Raw genomic sequence first — 19967 nt, forward strand, 5'->3', positions numbered from 1 at the left:
TTCAAAGTATATTTGTCATTAATACTTGTCATACTACAGGTGCACAACCTTTTATCCGAAGACTCTACCTCGCCTTTCAATCATGGCTGCTCTATCTCTCCCTCCTAACCATTTTCCTGCACTCTCCCCATAACCCTTGATCAACACAACCAGCATCAGACACCTGTACTAATAACGAAAACCTCCGAATAGCGGCCATTTTTTCGGTCCTTGAAGAAAGGTCCTTGAAAACGTTCACCGAGGGCGGCCTGCAGAGGTGACAGCGGAACCTCCGGTTGGTCCTCGAAGAAAGGGGAACTAAATCCCCATTCATAAAAGAGAAGGTGAGGGTATATTGCGCGGGAGGGTTAATAATTGACAAGCTGCTGCTGCCTGCCCGCTGAGTTAAAACGTTCCCACGGTAGACTCACGATACACAGCGTTTCGTGAGTCTTGCGTGGGAACTTTTTAACTCAGCGGGCAGGCAGCAGCAGATTGTCGCTCGCTTCAGTTTCACCCCACCTACACCCCTCTGCTTCCCGGCCATGTGTGTGACCCCTTCCCTCCCCTCTCCAGGTCCCCGCCCATTGCACCGGCGCGGGGGCTTTGCACTGTCACCGGAGACGTCAGGACCAACGGGACACCGACCCCCAGGCCCACTGCAAGCATGGAGATCCCAGAGACCCACAGCCAGCAGCAGCCCAGCCCCGTTCCAACTCCAGAGGAAAACTGCAAACTGGCCGGAGACGTCAGGACCACCAGAAGCCGTTCCCCGAGCTGCGCCCCCTCATCGGGACACCGACCCCCCAGGCCCACTGCAAGCACGGAGATCCCAGAGACCCACAGCCAACAGCAGCCCAGCCCAGCTCCAACTACAGAGGAACCTGGGTTGCGGATGACGGGGCGCAGCTCGGGGCGTCGTAGGGGCCCATCGGGGAGCGGGTTCCTGTTGGTCTTGACGTCTCCGGCCACCTGCCATCCTCTGGGAACTGTACCGCCCTTGCAGGAGAGTGGGGTTGTTTGCAGTTGCAGAGGGAGGGGGCAAGGGCGGTACAGTTCCCAGTCTCAGCTCCAGTCCAGGGGGGTGGCCGGAGACGTCAGGACCAACGGGACACCGACCCCCAGGCCCACTGCAAGCACGGAGATCCCAGAGACGCACAGCCAGCAGCAACTCCAGCCCAGCCCCGCTCCAACTCCAGAGGAACACGTAGGGGCAGAAGCTGATGGTGTGCAAGGTACGTCTTGTTCTTGAGGGGGCGCAGCTCGGGCTGTGGGCAAACTGCCACTTGTCGCCGTAGCGGCCCATTGGGGAGCGGATTCCTCTGGAGTTGGAGGGGGAGGGGGGTATTGTGCTGTTTGATCGCCCCCTGCTATCCCAGGGACAGGGAGACACAGCGGCTTTAGACTGGTGGGCAATCACTTCCAAAGTTCTGCCCACACAGTCAGTACACCTCTCCTACACTGCATTTCATACAAACATTTATTCTGCAAGAAAAAACTACATTGAAGACTCAAACTCGCGACCGAGTTTACTGCCGGGATCAAGGCACAAACTCGCGACCTTGCGGATATGAGCCGAGCATTCTACCACTGAGCCAGCCATTAAAATCTACGCTAAAAAATTTCCATTCCGAAGACCGACAAATTCTGAATTACGAAAAGTGTCTGGTCCCAAGGCTTTCGGATAAAAGGTTGTGCACCTGTATAGTCATATCGATCAAACTGTATTTACAAAACTTCTCCATAACAGGAACTAGTCAATGATAAGGATCCTTATTGCCCCTGTCCCACTTAGGAAACCTGAACGGAAACCTCTGGAGACTTTGCGCCCCACCCAAGGTTTCCGTGCGGTTCCCGGAGGTTTTTGTCAGTCTCCCTACCTGTTTCCACTACCTGCAACCTCTGGCAACCACCTGCAACCTCTGGGAACCGCACGGAAACCTTGGGTGGGGCGCAAAGTCTCCAGAGGTTTCCGTTCAGGTTTCCTAAGTGGGACAGGGGCATTATCAATTACACACAGAAGTTTCTATTTACCCAATTTCCAGTCCAGTTTACAATCATCCTCTCCCAGCATTATGAATTGTTCTTTAACAAACATAACAGGATAAACCACCAGAAGAGTTTCGTATGCTAACTTTATGATTCCCACAGCACATCTACTGAATTGCAAACATCAGCTTATTCAGGACCCAAAACATCAAGCTGATTTTTTACTGATTCTACTATTTTATTCTACAATTTTATTGTCTCTGTTCCTTACATCTTATAACTATTAATACTCTCATTGGTTTGTTGGTTTGTAACGGGTTCTATTTCGCGAAAATTCATTTAAGGCGTTTGTGGATTTACTCCTCCACCCTTTGCTGTAACGGAGAAATGTTTACATATTCCTGTAGAGTTTTTCCTCCTCCACATTTTGGTTTGGAAATTAGAAAATTTGGTTATAAATTTCCCCGTTTTTAATTAAAAACATTTAAAAAAATTAAAATCAAGCTGCTGCATGAGTCAGTGCCATCTCACAGATGTCTAATCACAATGGATCTCATTTACATATGATATCACAATGGGACAGGTGTGGGAGATTGCAACCTTCACGTGATCTGGCGTGCACAATCAAATAAGGTCAATTAGAGCAAGTTGTCCTACCCTCCTCCCTCGCTACCCCCTCCCTCTCCACCCACTCCCCCTCCCCCCTTCACCTCTACCCCTCCTATCCTCCCCCCTCTCCTACATCCCCTCCCCTCTCCTACATCCCCTCCTCTTCTACCTCCATCCACCTCTCCCCTCCCCCTTACTCACCCCCTCCTCTCCCCGCTACTTTCTCTCTGAACGTATTTTTCTACTGTCCACTTGAGGTGACTTATCCACCTTCAGATCTTTCAGTTTCCCAAACATTCTCCTTAGTAATAGCCACTCACTAACTTCCACCCCAACTCACTTGAATTTAAGGCACACTACTGGTGTCTTCCACCGTGAAGACTGATGCAAAAAAACATATTAAATTCACCTGCCATTCCTTTATTCCCCATTATCACTTCTCCAGCATCATTTTCCAGCGGTTCAATGTCCACTCTTAACTTATTCTTGCTCCATATATATGAAGATACTTTTCCTATCCTCCTTTACATTATTGTCCAACTTACTTTCATGGGTCATCCTTTCTCCCGTATAGCCTTATTAATTACCTGCTGTTGCTTTTTTTTTTAATAAAAAAGGCTCCCAGATTCACCTGCTTCCTATTACTTTTTGCAATGTTATATGCCTTTTCTTTTGATTTTATGTTGTATTTGACTTCCCATGTCAGCCACGGTCACCGCATTCTCCCCTTAGAATCTATCTTCCTCTTTGGAATGAAAAGTTCCTGTATCTTCCAAATGATTCCCAGAAATTCCTTCCATCACAGTTCCTACATCATTCTTGCTGCGGTCCCTTTCCAATCAACTTTAGCCAGCTCCTCCCTCATGCCTAGGTAGTCACCTTTGCTCAATCGACACATCCAAAGTCATCTTCTCCCTCAAATTGAAGGTTAGATCTTATCATCTTACCGTCATTACCTCCTAGTGGTTCCTTTACATTAAACTCCCTAAACAAATCAGGTTTATTACAGAATACCAAATCCCTGGTTGGCTCAAATACAAGCTGCTATAAGAAGCCATCTTGTAGGTACTCTACAAATTCCCTCTCTTTTCCATATTGTATATTGAAACCCCACCTGACCACTGTAGCATTACTTTTCTTACATGCCAATTCTATCTCTTGATATAATTTGTGCCCTATATCCTGGCTACTTATTGGGGGCCTGGAAACAACTCCCATCAGGAATTTTTTATCCTTGCAGTTTCTCAGCTCTACCTACAAGGATTCTACATTATCTGATCCTATGTCACTTGGTAAGGACCGAATTTCATTCCTTACGAGCAGAGCTATCCCAACCCTTCTGCCACCCATCTGTCTTTTCGATATGACGTGTAACTGTGGATATTCAACACACAGCTCCAGCCACATCTCCATAATGCCCACAACATCGTATTAACGAATTTATAACTGCCCGGTAAGCTCACCCACTTTGTTCCGTTTACTACCTGCATTCAAATATAACACCTATATTTCAGTATGCACTACCCCTCTTCTCACATTATTCCAGATTTTACCTGACCTTAGTCTCTTACCTCTAAAACTTTCTGGAGACTTCAGTGACCCTTTCTGCACTCTCTTTCCTTTTAACTTCATCCATACATTTCCAGTTTGTTGACCCCACCCCCTTCACTATTTAGTTTAAAGCCCCATCAATGGCCCTGGTTATGCGGTTTGCCAGGACCCTGGTTCCAGCTGGTTCAAGTGGAGTCTGTACCGTCAGAACAGCTCCCGCCTTCTCCAAATCTGGTGCCAAAGTCCCAGGAATTCAAACCACTTCTTCCACACCAATCTTTGAGCCACACGTTCAACTCTTTAATCTTCTCAACCCTATCCCAATTTGTTCGTGGCTCAGGTAGCAATCCAGAGATTATTACCATTTTGGTTCTTCTTTTTAATTTAGTCCCTACCTGCTCAAAGTTCTTCAACAGAACCTTGTTCCTTGTTACACCTACGTTATTGGTACCCACATGGACCACGACTATTGGATCTTTAAATCCACTTATTTGATTCCCAAGCTCTCTTAAAATAAATTTGATTCTTCCCCATTCTCCCCTTTGGGTATAAAACCACGAAAATTCTGGAAATTACTTATAACGTTATTATTTTAAAGAGCATGAAGAGATAAGATTCTCTGTGTGTTCTTCTCTTTCAAACATAAACCCAAATGTTTTACAATCATATCATCATTTACTAGTGGATCTAATTTCCAACATTTGTTTCATACTTCAGTAAAAGTGAAATATTGTAATTGATGCACATTTTCAGCCCTTGAACTTTGTCATGCCATTATTTTTCTATGCTTATGTCATTTACTGTATTGAAGTGAAATAATTATAGTATTTTCCAAATGAAATTCTGTTTATCACAATGTAAAATATGGTCACTAGATGGCAATGATATTCAAGTATCTTAATGGTATCTCCAATTTGTCATTGTGAGAAGAGAATGAAAAGGAATTATTTTATTTATTATTGTCTTTTACCTACCAATGTCACTTTTATCTTATCTTATTTTATCTTATTTTTATCCTTGTAATATCATTGCTGAGGTGGCCCGTTGTCTTGTCAAACACATTTCATTGTACCGTTGACCCTGTGTTAACCTATATGACAAATAAAACTGAACTGAACTGATACGATATCCCAGTTATCAAATTCATACATATTCAATTTGTTTTTTATGTTTCCTTGCTCTATTATACTGCATTTAAAAACTTGCAGTTAAATTCTGTCGTTCCCAACCTTACCCTGCACCTAATCCAAAGGCCTTTCACATTTTCTCAACTCCAAACCATACATTTTCTCCTCTTCCTTGTGCATCCAAAGCTTTTTATCCTCCACTGTCCAACCTTTGATTAACAAAGATACACAAGAAAATGTAGGTGCTGCAATTTTGAGCAAAATACAAAGCGCTGGAGGAATTTTCAAATCAACCTGTGGAGGGAATGGACAGATGACATTTTGGGTCAGGGCCCTTCTTCAAACTTCTGAAGGGTCCCAACCCATAACATTGGCTGTCTATTACTGCCACAGATGCTGCCTGACCACAGAATTCCACCAAAATGTGTTTTTTGCTTTCATTATCCCTGCCGCATAGCTTCCTTATTCTACTCTTCCCAATATTCTGGCTAATATTCCTTTCTCTCACTGTTTTCTTCAGACCGGACATTTCAATTCTTTCTCTGCTTTTATTCACACCCTTAATAATGAGCCTGGGCAACGACAGCTCATTCAAAATGCTGCCTCATTAATACATCTCACAGCCAAAAATGACAGCAATCAAACATACAACTGGATGAAAAATAATTAAATACCTTGCAATGCAATACAAAAGGAACACGGATGAAATGGATGAAGGAAAAATAACAAGAAAGCAGACAACCAACAAAACCGACAGAGATGGGTGACATAAGACAGAAAATATGATTATCATCTCAGAGGAACATTGAGATGAATACAAACAAAATGTGAATCTGGATGGCCACAATGTAGCCTGGAGCCTATTCCTTGATCTATACATCTTACAAGCATAATCATACCGTTGGGTATGGCTGCCCTGCCTGCAGCTGTCCGTTTTTTTTGCTTCTTTTTTAATTTTTAGTATGTTTAATAGTGTCTGGTTTTTGGAGGACTAGTCTTTCTATGTGGGGGGTGGGGGGGGGGTAGAGAAGGGGGAAACTGCATTTCCTAGTCCCTACCTGGGCGTAGAGGCGGCTTTCCTCCGAGCAGCATCTTCGCCCCGTCCTCGCGGCTTTCCATCGGGTCAGGAACGGCCTTTCCTGAGGGGACAGAACCGCGGCTTCGGCACCGGCACAGCGCTGGAGCGCTATCACGGAGTGGGCGATGCCTTGCCCGGGTCACCGCACTGGAGCGTGTGCTGGGTCTACCGATTGGAACACAGCGGAGCTGCGGGACTGTGGAGTGGCCAGCCGCAGGCGGCAGCGCTGACCTTAAACATCAGGGAGCCTGGGATCTCTCACCGAGATCACCAGCGGTGGAGCTCCATCCAGCGCGGCCTGTCTGCTTCGGATGCCGCGGTCTCTGGTAAGGAAGTGGCCGTTCCAGGCATCCCAAGCCGCTGAGAGGGTTCTCCCGACTTCGGAGCACCATCACCCGGCGAGAAGGGCCTGAAACATCGGGCCCCGTAGCGGCGACTGCGGAGGCCTCAATAGGCCCGACTTTGGGTGGACAAGGGGATGGGGACTGGACTTTGTGCCTTCCCTCAGTGGCAACCATTGTGGGGGGATGTTTTTATGTTTATGTTAAATTTCTTTATAATGTTATGTTGTATTCTTATTGATGTGCTGCAATGGCAACTCGAATTTCACTACACCAATTGGTGTATGTGACAATAAATGAACATAGTTTTCAAGCATACCGTGTGCAAGCATAACAGAAATAAAAACTGACCAGCTACTTGTATTCCCTATATTGCCACAAACTGCTACAATATTTTAGCCAAAATGTTAATCCCCAGAATGACACCATACACAAGGAAACTGTTCAATCGTAAATACTTTTAACGTCACATTGTTAGCTTGTTTTTATCCAATTCCGTGTTTCCAATGCCCTTTTGAAATCAAGTCAACAACATTCAAGCATATTTCAGTACAAGTAGAAACAAATACACTGACGAAAATCCAGGCTACACTTAAAATTTGTCAACTATTTCTGACACAGAACTATTTCAATTTGAGCCAGACTACGTATCCGTTTAAAATAAAAACAAATTGCTGGAACTACTCATCATGTCATGCTACATCTCATTTGAGAAGCACAGCTGGCATTTTAGGTCAATGACCTTTCATAAGAATTACAAAAACTAGGAGTCCAAGATGTTTTATGTTCTAAATAAATGGGACAGTTGGAGATTAAGAGAGATTGGAGACTGAGAGAATGATGCAAGCAATGGTGGTGCCAGCTGGGAGTGGTGGAGGCATTGGTCGCTTGATGACTGCATCAACAACGAGATTGCAAAGCACTTGACAGCTATATGTGTTTCGATGAGCAATAGCTAATACTGGTGCCGTACAGCTCCAGTAACCTGGGTTAAATTTTGATCTCTGGTGGTGTCTGTGTTGAGTATACACATTTTCCCTGCAACCATGTGAATTACAGTCTTGTTTCATCCCACATCCAAAAATTTCCCACTGATCACGAGAATCAGTGGATCGCACAGGATGCTGGAGTTTATTAACATTTGAGAGAGGCAGATGACAGAAAATAAAGTAACGTCCTATGTTAGGAAATATGACAATTAAAGTTACAGGCAACTGGATTGAACCAAGATATTCTGCAAAGTTGTCACCCAATCTATGTTTGGTTTGTACAGGAGACCACACTGCACTGCCCAAATGAGCAGTATGAGAATCTCTGCTTCATCGGAAAGGTGTGGCCCATTCTGACAATGGGTTAGCAACATGCCATGGTTCCTGATTTTATATCCAGACTGAGCATTTTTAGCATCTGCAACTTTTATGTCTTGCATTGCATGGTTTTTTTTCCTCTTTGTGTTCATTCACCTCCTTCTGTTTACATTCCCTCATAAAGATTAGCTGCAATTAACAATCCTTCACATTCTCTCAGCCACTGCCACTTGTATAATTCATCCCCTCTTGATTACAGTTCTATCTGAAATGCCTTTATTTTCACCACCTCTAACTTTAACGACACTTGCTTTATAACTTTCCCTATTTCTGATGAAATGACATTAACATGAAATAATATCTACTTTCACAGCTAAGCTTTGAGTATTTCTTGTTCATATTTCAGACTTCCAGAATCTACTTGCTCTTCATGTAGGGATCATTGGTTTAATAAGTAAGTACCATTCCAGAATTGGATTAAAGTTGTTCTAGTGAATAACTTGTCAATGTAAGCAGAAGATGCAATGTTGGAAGGGTGACTGAATGTTAGCTGCTGTTGATCACATTGATAATGAACTGGGTTTGTTTACAGCTTTGTTTAATTCAAGAAATAGCAAATTTCTCATGGACATGTAAAAATACAATGGCAACAGTATTACTAGTTTTCAGTAGATGAGCTCCAGTTTCAACCATGACCTTGTTGCCCATGTGTACTGAGTTTGCACATTCTCCCTGCGACAGTTTAGTTTCCTCAGGATACTCTTCCTCTCACATTTCAAAAAAGTGCAAGTTGGTAGTTAATTGACCACTGTAAGTTGCCCCTATTGTAAGGATGAGTGGGACCAGTGGTAGAATATGGGAGAAGCTGATGAGAATGTGGAGAGAATACAAAATGGGATCAATGTAAGATTGGTGTTAACAACTGGTTGATGCAGACTCACAGAACATAGAGCAGTACTGCACGGGAACGGACCCTTTGGCTCACAATGTCCATGCCAAACATGCCAAGTTAAACTAACCTCCTCTGCCTGCATATGAACCACATCACTCCACACATTCATATGCCTATCCAAATGTTTATTTAATTCCATCATCGTATCTACCTCAAACACCACCTCCACCATCATATTCCAAGCACCTACCATAAAATCGTAAGTGATAGGAACAGAGTTAGGCCATTTGACCCATCAAGTCTACTCTGCCATTCAATCATGGCTGATCGATCTATCCCTCCTATTCCCATTCTCCTGCTTTCTTCCCATAACCTCTGACACCTGGACTAATCAAGAATCTTTCTATCCCATGCCTTAATTATATACAATGACTTGGCCTCCACAGCCTTACTGTGGCAAAAAAATCCAGATTCACCACCCTCTGACTAAAAAAAAACATTCTCTTGTTAAAAAAAGCCCTGCATATCTCCTTTCAATTTTGGCCCTATCACCAAAACCAATGCCCTCTAGTGTTGCATTTCCACACTGGGCTAAAAAGGTTCTGACTGTCTACCCTATCTATGTCTCTCAGTTTTAGAAACTCCTTTCAGGTCTGCCCTCAGCCTCCATTGCTCCAGGGAAAACAATTAGCTTTTCCCCAACCTCACCTTATACTGAATACCCTCTAATTATTCAGGTTAACCTCTTCTCCACCCTCTCTGTAATGGGGTGACCACAACACTCCAACTGTGGTTCAACCAGAGTCCTGTAAACTAGCAACATGACTTCCTGACTACAAAGGTATTTTATTGTCAGAGTATCCCTCGTTTTAACGGGGACCTTTTCATAACGGATTTTATAGCGGACAGACGAGGCAGCCACCAACCACTCTCTATGTAAAAAATGCCCTTCCACCACAACCCTCAGTCCTCAGAGCTGCCAAGTTTTGTCAGAGCATTTCAGTATTCTAGTACCTGAAAATCAGTATCTTGCTGAGGAAATCAATATTTTTACACGGTGTCATTTTGCTGGGAAAAACTTTTGATGTGCGTTCATACCCATGTAAGAGTACAGGAATGCATTACTTGTTTGTTGTGTATTTGCAATTCAGTTTATTGTGTCTTAGCTGCTTTCTTGCATTTGTCTAAATGTCTCTCTCTCTCTCTCTCTCTCTCTCTCTCCCCTCAGCATTCCCGGAATCATTTAGTGTTTGTAAAGACAACTGCATCTGCAGTTCCTTCCTAATGAAGAAGAACCCTGGCCTGAAACAAATCCTACAGGCATGATATTCACCTCCAGAAACAAAGTAGGAATCATGGGCCGGGGATCCAGGAGGCCGGTTAGGGGGCTCTTGCATTTTCAATAAATTGAAAGTGATTCCCAAGCTTTCTGCTGGTAGTTTATAACAGAAGCTTAGAATTTTTCCACTACTTAACTAGTAAAAAAAACCCCAAAAGATAAATATTTCATGAAATAAACGACTTCGTACAGCTAAAAAAATCCTTACAGATAATGTTACCTGAAATGTCTGTTTGCCTAGCACTATGTGTAAACTGCAGAGAAAAAGTGTTGGCTGCAGCCATCTTCTGCTTCAGTAAAGGAAGCTGCCCGGTGATTGGCCGCATCGCCCCTCGTAGTGACCGCCAAGTGACCGGCACATAATGCGATTGGACACAATGCCCTTGGAGACAGAGGCTGATTGGGCGGGAGGAGACCAGTTTGTTGATTGGACTGGATTTTTAAGGGAAGCTGGTCGGTGATTGGACACAACCCCGCTAGAGACAGCGGTTGATTGGCCGCCAAATAATCGGGCAACAAAAAATTGACAAATAGGAAAACAAAATAAATCAGAATTCCGATTTAAATTGGTAGAATATCATGCCTGATCTGCAGTTCCTTCCAATTGAAGAAGAACCCTGGCCTGAAACAACTCCTAATCAAAACTCCTAATCCAACTCCTCCAGCACTCTGTTTTTTTATTTAACTCTGAAATTGAAGATAGACACAAAATGCTGGAGTAACTCAGCAGGACAGGCAGAACTCTGGAGAGAAGGAATGGGTGACGTTTTGGGTAAAGACCCTTCTTCAGACTAAACTGAACTCTTGTCGGTGAGAGTACTTGTGATTGAGAAATGGACACCAACTGCAATGGGAAATGGATATCAACAGTTCTAAACAGGTTCAAAATGCTTCTTATTTGCAATTTACAAATAAAAGAACAGGCACAAATGAATTAAATTTCAATTCGTCCTAGCAGGAAAATCAGAACAATTCTTAAAGATATGGTCTCCTTTCATCGATTTATTACAAGTATAATATGGTGCAACATAACTCTGGAAATTAACCGTTTCAGAACTGGGTGAGGGGTGTGGAAAGATATGAAGTAGGTATATTCCTATTCTTTTCTGTTCTGTTTTTTTTCCCCCCTATTTTTTTTTTTTTTTTTTTTTCCTTTCTGGTCTTCTCTTTTTTTCTACATCTTTATGGGCTCTTTCTCTCTATCTATCCACAAACTACTAATTGTTAACTTCTGGGGCTTACACATCACTACTTTCCTTAATCTTTTCTATTTTCTTCTTTTCTTGCTTCTGTTATTTTTCTATTGTTAAACTTAAAACAAGAAGTTGTACACAAAATGTATTATGTTATATGCCACGGTTTATACGACTGTACATTGCTTCTAATAAAAATATATATTTTTAAATAAAATAAATTTCAATGCATGGAAAATGATTCTATCATGGTGGGTATAATTGAGCCATGCAGTATATTTAATTCTTAACCCCCCGTTTAACCCAAGCTATATTCCCCAAATGATTTGAAATACAAAAGCATGAAGAACCTTCACTGACTTCAATGCATACAAAGTGCAATGCAGCAAGAGAGCGTCATTTTCCAAATAGCACATATGTTTTGTGAAAACAAATTTTTATCACCAAATAGACGACCCGTGGACCCGTTGGGTTCCCGTTGTGGCGCCTGTCAAGTACACACAGAAGTATTAGTGGAGTCGGGGAGGCCGCTGAGTGGAGTTGGGGAGGCCACTGAGTGGTGTCTGGGGGTGCTGCGTGGTGCCGTTGAGTGGAGTCCCTCCCCCCCACACACCTACCCTTGGCTGTATTTAGGGAACATTCTTTCTCGGAAATCCTCTAGACGTTCAGTTCTTTCTTTTTACCTCTCTTCATTACTTATGTGTCGCATTCTTTCTCGTTGATCCCTGAGACGTTCAGCTCTTATTTGTTGCCTCTCTTGCTCCCTTCTGGTCTTTTCTGAAACTTGATGTCTCATTGCGTCCTTCCTTGTCAATCCTGCATTTCGTTTTATCCCTCTTCTTGGCATGCTGCAAGAGATACATATTTATCAGGATGTAGATATTTTGTTTAGATACACTAAACACAATTTCACCTATTAATGTACACGGAAATATTAGATGACGATGAAAGTGACGATATTTGTTTATGATTAAAAGTCTAAAACGTTTTGGCTGTATTTCAGGAACAATTTTTCTCGGAGATCTTCGAGACGTTCAGTTATTTCAAATTCCACACGCGCTGATAACGAGCCCGGCAACCCTCCCTCAACTGCGCAGGCACGGCTGACGGACCCGGCAAGTGGGATCGCACTGCGCAGGCACAACTGCCACATCCCGTTGTGTCCGCATTGTGACACCAGTCAAGTACACACAGAAGTATTAGATCAAAATGGCTAACTGAAAATGGCGCTGGGCCTGGCAACCCTCCCCCAACTGCGCACACGCGGACATCGGACCCGGCAATGCTCCAACAGCGCAGGAACGGCAGACAGGCCCGGCAAGTGGGAGCGCAATGCACAGGCGCAGCTGATGGGCCCAGCAAATGGGACCGCACTGCGCAGGCGTGACTGCTACAATGAAACTCATCCCATTCACAGTATAATGTTCATAAACTTTATAAAGTGATTACTTTTAAAATATAAAACTTGATACTGCACACCGCAGGCGAATGGTGTGTAAGGCGTCCCAAAATGGGTGCGCTTTCGTATACCGTTATGGTTGTATTTAGGGAACATACATTCTGTGTTGCTCTCTTTCGCGTAGAGTTTTATTCCTTGTGTTTTGCGCTCTTTCTCGTTGATCCTTGATACGTTCATTTTTTTCTTGTTCAGTCTCTTGTTCCCTTCTTATCCTTGATGTTTCTCGACGTCTCTTGATGTCGACACTTGACCATGTTCCACACCGTTTTCTCCTCCCTGGCATGCTGTAAAAAAAGTCATAGATATTTACCAGGATATAGATATTTATAAACTTCTAAACACAATTTAATCTATTAATGAACACGGAAGTATTAGCTATCCGTGTGTGTCTTTGTGTGTCATTTTGCCTGTGAAATGCATCTCCTCAAAAACCAGACGCCGAAACGGGGACAATTTTCATCTTTCAGTAGAGATTTTCCTTGTGATTTTAGAAATCCACTCCTCTGTACATTTGGTCAATTATTTCCCCAACTTTTAATTAAAATTATTGCCCAATCTGACCTTTTTTTTTTTTTTAATCTGACCGCTGCAAAGCTGATGACGTTACAATAACGGTGACATTTTTACATATTCTGGCAGAAAGTTCCCTTATGATTTCAAAAATTTGGTTAATTATTTCACGAGTTTTTTTACTAAAAATTATCACCAAACTGACATATTTTGTTGCCGAGTTGCTGAATTCACATGCCTTTGCTCGTGGCCCCCCCCCCCCCCCCACACTCTGGATTAATGCAGCTGCTGTCAACGCGCATGCGCAGTTTTCTATGAGTCACGTTACGTCATCGTCCCCGGCCACGTTCTTCAAAACACGCAGACACGAGGGCCAGAGAGCTGCCGAGGCTCATTGCCCTTTCGCAGTTGGCCCCATCCGAGCCGCCCGCTCGCCGAGTTCAGGTCCGCCCTCTCCCTCCCCCTCTCTTCCCCCATCCTCTCCTCCTGCCCCACTCCCTCCTCCCCCACTACCTCCTTCCCCCTTCCCCACTCACTCCTCCCCTTCACCCCCACTCCTCCCCCACACCACCCTCATCTCCCGCCCCTCCCCCCCTCTCTCTCCACCCACTCCCTCTCCCCCTCCCTGCATCTCCACACTCTTCCCTTACCCATCTCCCTAACCCTCTCCCCCTCCCCCTAACCCCCTCCTTCCCCCTACCCATCTCCCTAACCCTCTCCCCCTCCCCCGAACTCTCTCCCCATGCTTCCCCACTCTCCCATCTCTCCCTCCTCCCCCCCCACCCTCACTCCCCTAAACCCCCCTCCCTACCTCTCCCCTCACCCAGCCTCCCCTAAACCCCCTCCCATCCGCATCTTCCTCTCCCCCTCCATTCCCCTCACCCCCTCCCCAACTATCCTCCCCCTCCCACCTCCTATCCCCCCCTAAAAAAGTCCTAAAAAAGGTTTCATTTTTTCAGTAAATGAAACCTCTCCCCTATTCCACCCCCCACAATAAAAATCCTCCTCCCAAGAAACTTTGGTTTGATAAATTAGATTAGCGATCCCAGATTTGTTCCCAAATGAGATTCCATTGTGATGTACCCATTCCCCCAACGTAATCCGTTCCCCCAACGCAATATTCCACCAATCACCCAGAGCCCACTATTGCGCAGGCGCAGCTCATGCACTCCCTCTCCCTCCCCATCCCACCCCTCCACAAGAAAAGTTCTGGAAATGAAACCTCTCCCCTATGATGGGGGGGGGGGGGGGGGGGGGGGGGGGGGGGGAGACACTTCAGCGCTTGTTGTGATATTGCAAGGACTACTTTGTTATATCACAAAGACTACTTTTTTTTCCCGCGTAACAACATGCATATGTGGGAATGACGTAATATGGGCAGGGCACACTGGTTTCAGTTGGTCGTGAAATAAACAGAGCCTTGATTTATGCTCAGCCTCAAACCCCTAAATACGTGTACTTGTGGTAATTCCAGAGTCATAACAACGGTAGAACAGATACCGGACCACGAAGTACAACTTGGTGGCAGCGGTTTGTGTGATTTAGTCCTAGAAAGAAACAGAAAAAAGAAAGCCCTAGAAAAATGGATGATTTCCAGCTCAGTAAAGAATGCCAGGAATGCATATCGACAGGGCCACCACACATGTAAGCACCTATTTGGGCGAGATTTTAAAGTGCTGATAGATCACAAGCCTCTTGTCACTATCTGCGGCAAACTACTCACATGTGCCCCACCCCGACTGCAGCGGATGCTCATCAAGGTGCAAGGATACAACTTCACCATAGAGCACAGACCTGGGGCAGAGATGATCGTTGCTGACTCTCAGCAGACTGCCCAACCCGCAGAAGACAGAGCATAGATCTTGATGTACATGTTGAGAGCATCTTCTTCGACAACGAAGACACACGAGACATCAACTTGATTCACTTCGGCAAACTAAAAAAGAGGAGCTGCAGACAGAAACTTGTCATGACCTATACTGCATATGGTCATGCAGTATATTCATTCCAGATGGCCGGCGACCATACAGGAGATACCTGCTGATCTACGGCCCTACTGGCCTTTTCGAGACGAATTGGGCATGTCAAATGGGGCCATGTTCAAAGGAAGGCAAGTAATCATTCCTGAGTCGATGAGACAGGATATCCTGCATCAACTTCATGTTGGCCACTAGGGCATCGAAAAGACAAGATTTCTAGCAAGACAAATGGGTCTATTGGCCCAACATGGACAGTCACATTGATGACCTTGTACGACGGTGTAGTCAGTGCCAGAGCAAACGAGGGAAACACTCATACCACTTGAGATACCAGTCACACCTTGGACCAAAATAGCAATGGATACCTTTGAACTTGACAACATGCTATTAATATCTTGTTATGGTAGATTACCATTCCAAATTTCCAGTGGTGCATAAGCTGACAAGCACAGCGAGTGCCATGGCTGCTAATATGGTGACTGCAACATTTGGCCTCCTAGGAGCACCGACGGAAATCATCTGCGACAACGGCCCGCAATTTGTTGGAGAACCGTTCAAGTTCATGTGCAAGCAATGGGGAATCACCCAAACGACATCCTCACCTAGGTACCCTCAGTCAAATGGACTTGTTGAGAGAATGGTACGAACGGTGAAATCCGTCATTAAGAAGTCCTTGACAACGGAACAGAGTGTAGCAGCAGCTTTACTCAACTTTCGTCCTACACCGATAGATTCCAAGTTACCGTCACCAGTAGAGATGTTTGGAAGACAGATTTGGACACCTCTACCCACTAACCTTGACACGGACAGCACATACCAAAGGCAGAGGAACTTTGAGCGACTTGAAGAGCGCAAGCAGCGAAAGAAGGCACATTTTGACTATTCGGTGAAGAGACAAGACTTGAAACCATTACACATTGGACAGAAGGTCCGGGTTCTGGATCAAGCAACTCATGTCTGGATACCAGCAGAAGTGAGAACGATCTGTGACAAACCCCAATGAAGATCTTACATCATTGAAATGCCAAATGGAAATAGATTAAGACGGAATTGAGTGCAGTTGAGGGATGTTCCTCCACTGGAGGAACCAGGTTTTGGTCCCCAATGCATCACTCGGCAGCAACATAACTGAGACCAAATATAAAGAGGAGGAACGACCGGCACATAATGCTATTGGAGAATACAGTGACAAGTTCAGGACTTGTTATGGCCCTGTCCCACGGTACGAGTTCACTCCAAGAGCTCTCCCGAGTTTGCCCCGATTTGAAATCAGAGATTTACTGTAATGGCCGCTCGTCAGTACTCGGGGCTCTCATGGACATTTTTCAACATGTTGAAAAATCTTCACGAGCCTTCCCGAGCTTACCTGCCGTTAGCGAGTCTTCCCTAGTACCTGCCGTTAGCATTATGAGCCGCTAAGAGACGTCCCCGAGCTCCAACGTGCCCGCTACGTTCATTCTCCGTGCTTACCACGAGCTTGATTATTTTTAAAACTCGGGAGAGCTCTTGGAATGAACTCGTACCGTGGGACAGGGCCATTAGTAAGAAACCTGCACCTTACTGTTGATAATCATTAATATTGAAGAATTTTGGTGTTTATAAAAAGCAATTGTGTGTAGAGTTTTGTTTGTTAAGCATATTTTTTTATTTTATGTAAGACAAGGGGGATGTTGTTATATTGCAAGACTACTTTGTTATATCACAAGCATGGCTCGATATTAACGGTTGCCCGGGTGCCAATGAGCACCCAAAGTGCCTCCGATTAGCCTAAACGACGAGTCATTTCGCCCGGCTTAGCACAGGTAGATACTGGTTTATTCCGAAGATAGACACAAAAAACTGGAGTAGCTCAGCGGGTCAGGCAGCATCTCTGGAGAAAAGGAATATGACGTTTCGTGTCGGTGGCGGCTGTATTGCGGGGCAAAGATATTAGGTGCGTGGTGACGAAGGGTCGGAGTGAATGACGTGCCCCGCACAGCATCTGCAGCGGCCGCGACAGCAGCTCCACCTCCTCCTCCTGCACCCCGCCCGCCCTGATAGCGGCCGCTGCCTGCCACTGCCAAAAACCGCTTTCAAAACAAACCCTCCTGCACGCCGAGGCTGGGAGGAGGGAGGAAGGGGGAGGGCTCCTTCCGCCGTCTGAAGCAGCTGCACCAAAGATCCTATAGACGTAGGATCTTTGAGCAGCACCGCTCGGCCCCGCACCTTGCTGTTGGCTGGCGGAGGAGGGGAGGCGGTGGCGAGGAGATCCCAACTGCCTCCCCCTTTGGCAGCGGCACTTGACGGTGGACAGGGACGGCCAAGGCAGCGGGGCGATGTTGTCCGAGGAGCGCTGACCTTCCTTCCTCCCCACCTCCCCCTCACTCGTACGCCCCCCCTCTCCCGTACGCCCCCCTCTCCCGTACGCCCCCTCCACCCACCCCCACCACGAGACCCCTCCTCTCCATCCTGCACTGATCCCCATTCCCGCCTCTATTCAGTCCTCACTGACATCCCCTGTGCTCCCCTCCCCATCTATTCATCCTGCGCTGATCATCCTATCCACCTCGCATTGATTCTCCTGCCACTCCCCATCCATCCCACACTGATCCCCCATCCATCCTGCACTGCTCCCCCATTCTTCCTGCACCGACCCCCCCATTCATCACGTACTGACCCACCCTCCATTTACCCTGCACCGATCCCATCTATCCTGTAGTGATCTCCCCATTCATCTTTTACTGATCCCCCCCCCCCCATTCATCCTGTACCGATTCCCTCATTCATCCTGTACTGATTCCCTCATTCATCCTGTACTGATTCCCTCATTCATTCTGCATAGACCCTCCGATCCATACTGTACTGAACTCCCCCGTCCATCCTGCGCTGATTCCCCCCCCCCATCCATCCTGCGCTGTTCCACCCATTCCTCTTGAACAGTCTGAAGAAGGGTCTCGATCTGAAACATTGCCTAACTCCTTCCCTCCATAGATGCTGCCACACCCGCTGAGTTTCTCCAGCATTTTTGTCTACCCCCATTCATCCTGTACTGATCCCTCCCATTCATCCTGTACTGATTTACCTCATCCATCCCGTACTGATCCCCCCCATTCAACACCACTGACATCCCCAGTGCTCTCCCCTCACAATTTTACATACTTCAACCAACACGTACGAATTCACCTGCCTCAATCCATCCATTCCGCACCGATTTCCTTCTCAACCCCCCACCCCCCCCCTCCCGCCATCTATATACCACACACTGATTCACAAACCACCCCCCCCCCCCCGACACTATTATGCTGGAAATGTCTTCAAAGCGAACATTAACTATGTTTGATAACGGAATGCAATCAAATGTGTTTTAATTCCCAATGTTATTATTTGTTTTAGTCCATAAAGATGGATTAATTAAATTGTGAACATGTGAAACATTAAAACCGCAGTGTTCAATTGTCACTGCTACCGTTGACACGTTATTACATAATTCATTTTAACGGCAAATCAATGCTCTTAATATGGAGTATCAGTACTGTAGTTTTTTAATGAGCAACATTCACAACTATACGTTGGATTTATCCAGCTTTTACTTCTACAGTCGGTCATATACATCACAAATTTGGTCAGGAGATATTTCAGTTGAAATTTTAACGTTAATTCTTAAGTGGGAATGATGGAAACAGCATTTATAAATATATATTTTTAAATCCGTTGCCTACAAACTGGGTATCTTCATTGCTGTTCACAACACGTACATCTAATCTGAATGCCCGGTAATGTGGCGTTTTGACACCTTTAAACATATTACCAAAAGAACATTTGCTGCAGTTATATCCTTTGACCATCTCTTGTCCGTTAGTGTAATGTTTAACCTGTCAGATGGGTATAGTCGGTTTTAACAGCTATTATCATAAAATGCCTTTAGAAATTTCCTTACAACCTGTATATTTTGTTATGGATAAATTATGTGGGAAGCGAGAGTGTTTCTATACCAATAGCAATAACGACCCATGCTATGGCCATGTCATGGTAATTTTCAGTCCTTCACAGAAAACACGCTTGCATCAATCTGTAGTGTGCATGGTTAAGCATATATGTTACCATGGTCTAGGATTTATTGACACAGGTTGATCATACGCTGAATAATCAAACCACATTTTTGTTTGGAAGTGGAAAGAACTATTAGAAATAGCATTAATTGCAATGTCAGATTCAGATTCAGCTTTAATTGTCATTGTCAGTGTACAGTACAGAGACAACGAAATGTGTAAAAAGAGTTGAGATACTGTATTATAATTTTGCTGCATGTCATTGTGGTATATATCATGTCTTGATTGGTGACTATGTTTAGTTTGTGACTTTATTTGAAGCAGAAATAATATGTGAATGCTTCATTGAGCATAATTCCTACTGGTAACTACGCACTTCGTCCGAGCACATTATCACACACGACATGCAAACCGCCTTAAATGACCACCTAAACTGTCATTTGGCAACCTAAAAAGCTGCCACGGTTTCCCGGCTGGCAACAGGGAAAAAAAAGTTAAGTGAGAGCCCTAACAAGGGCTACTTTGTTTGCCCGCGTAGCAACATGTATATGTGGGAATGACGTAATATGGGCAGGGCACTCTGGTT

At 44.9% G+C, this 19967-nt stretch overlaps 1 protein-coding gene across 1 annotated transcript in view; it reads right to left on the reverse strand.

Moving 5' to 3' along the window:
• Positions 1 to 19967, reverse strand: part of LOC116976742 — a 415857-nt gene that overhangs the window by 383698 nt on the left and 12192 nt on the right. Inside the window, exons 3-4 of the mRNA XM_033026631.1 lie at positions 12963 to 13148; positions 12089 to 12253 (exon numbers count right to left, since the gene is read on the reverse strand). Of these exons, the coding sequence (XP_032882522.1) occupies positions 12089 to 12253; positions 12963 to 13148 (351 nt within the window). The remainder of the gene's footprint in view (positions 1 to 12088; positions 12254 to 12962; positions 13149 to 19967) is intronic.

Source organism: Amblyraja radiata, chromosome 9 (assembly GCF_010909765.2).
Source record: "Amblyraja radiata isolate CabotCenter1 chromosome 9, sAmbRad1.1.pri, whole genome shotgun sequence".
In the NCBI taxonomy this organism is placed as follows: domain Eukaryota; kingdom Metazoa; phylum Chordata; class Chondrichthyes; order Rajiformes; family Rajidae; genus Amblyraja; species Amblyraja radiata.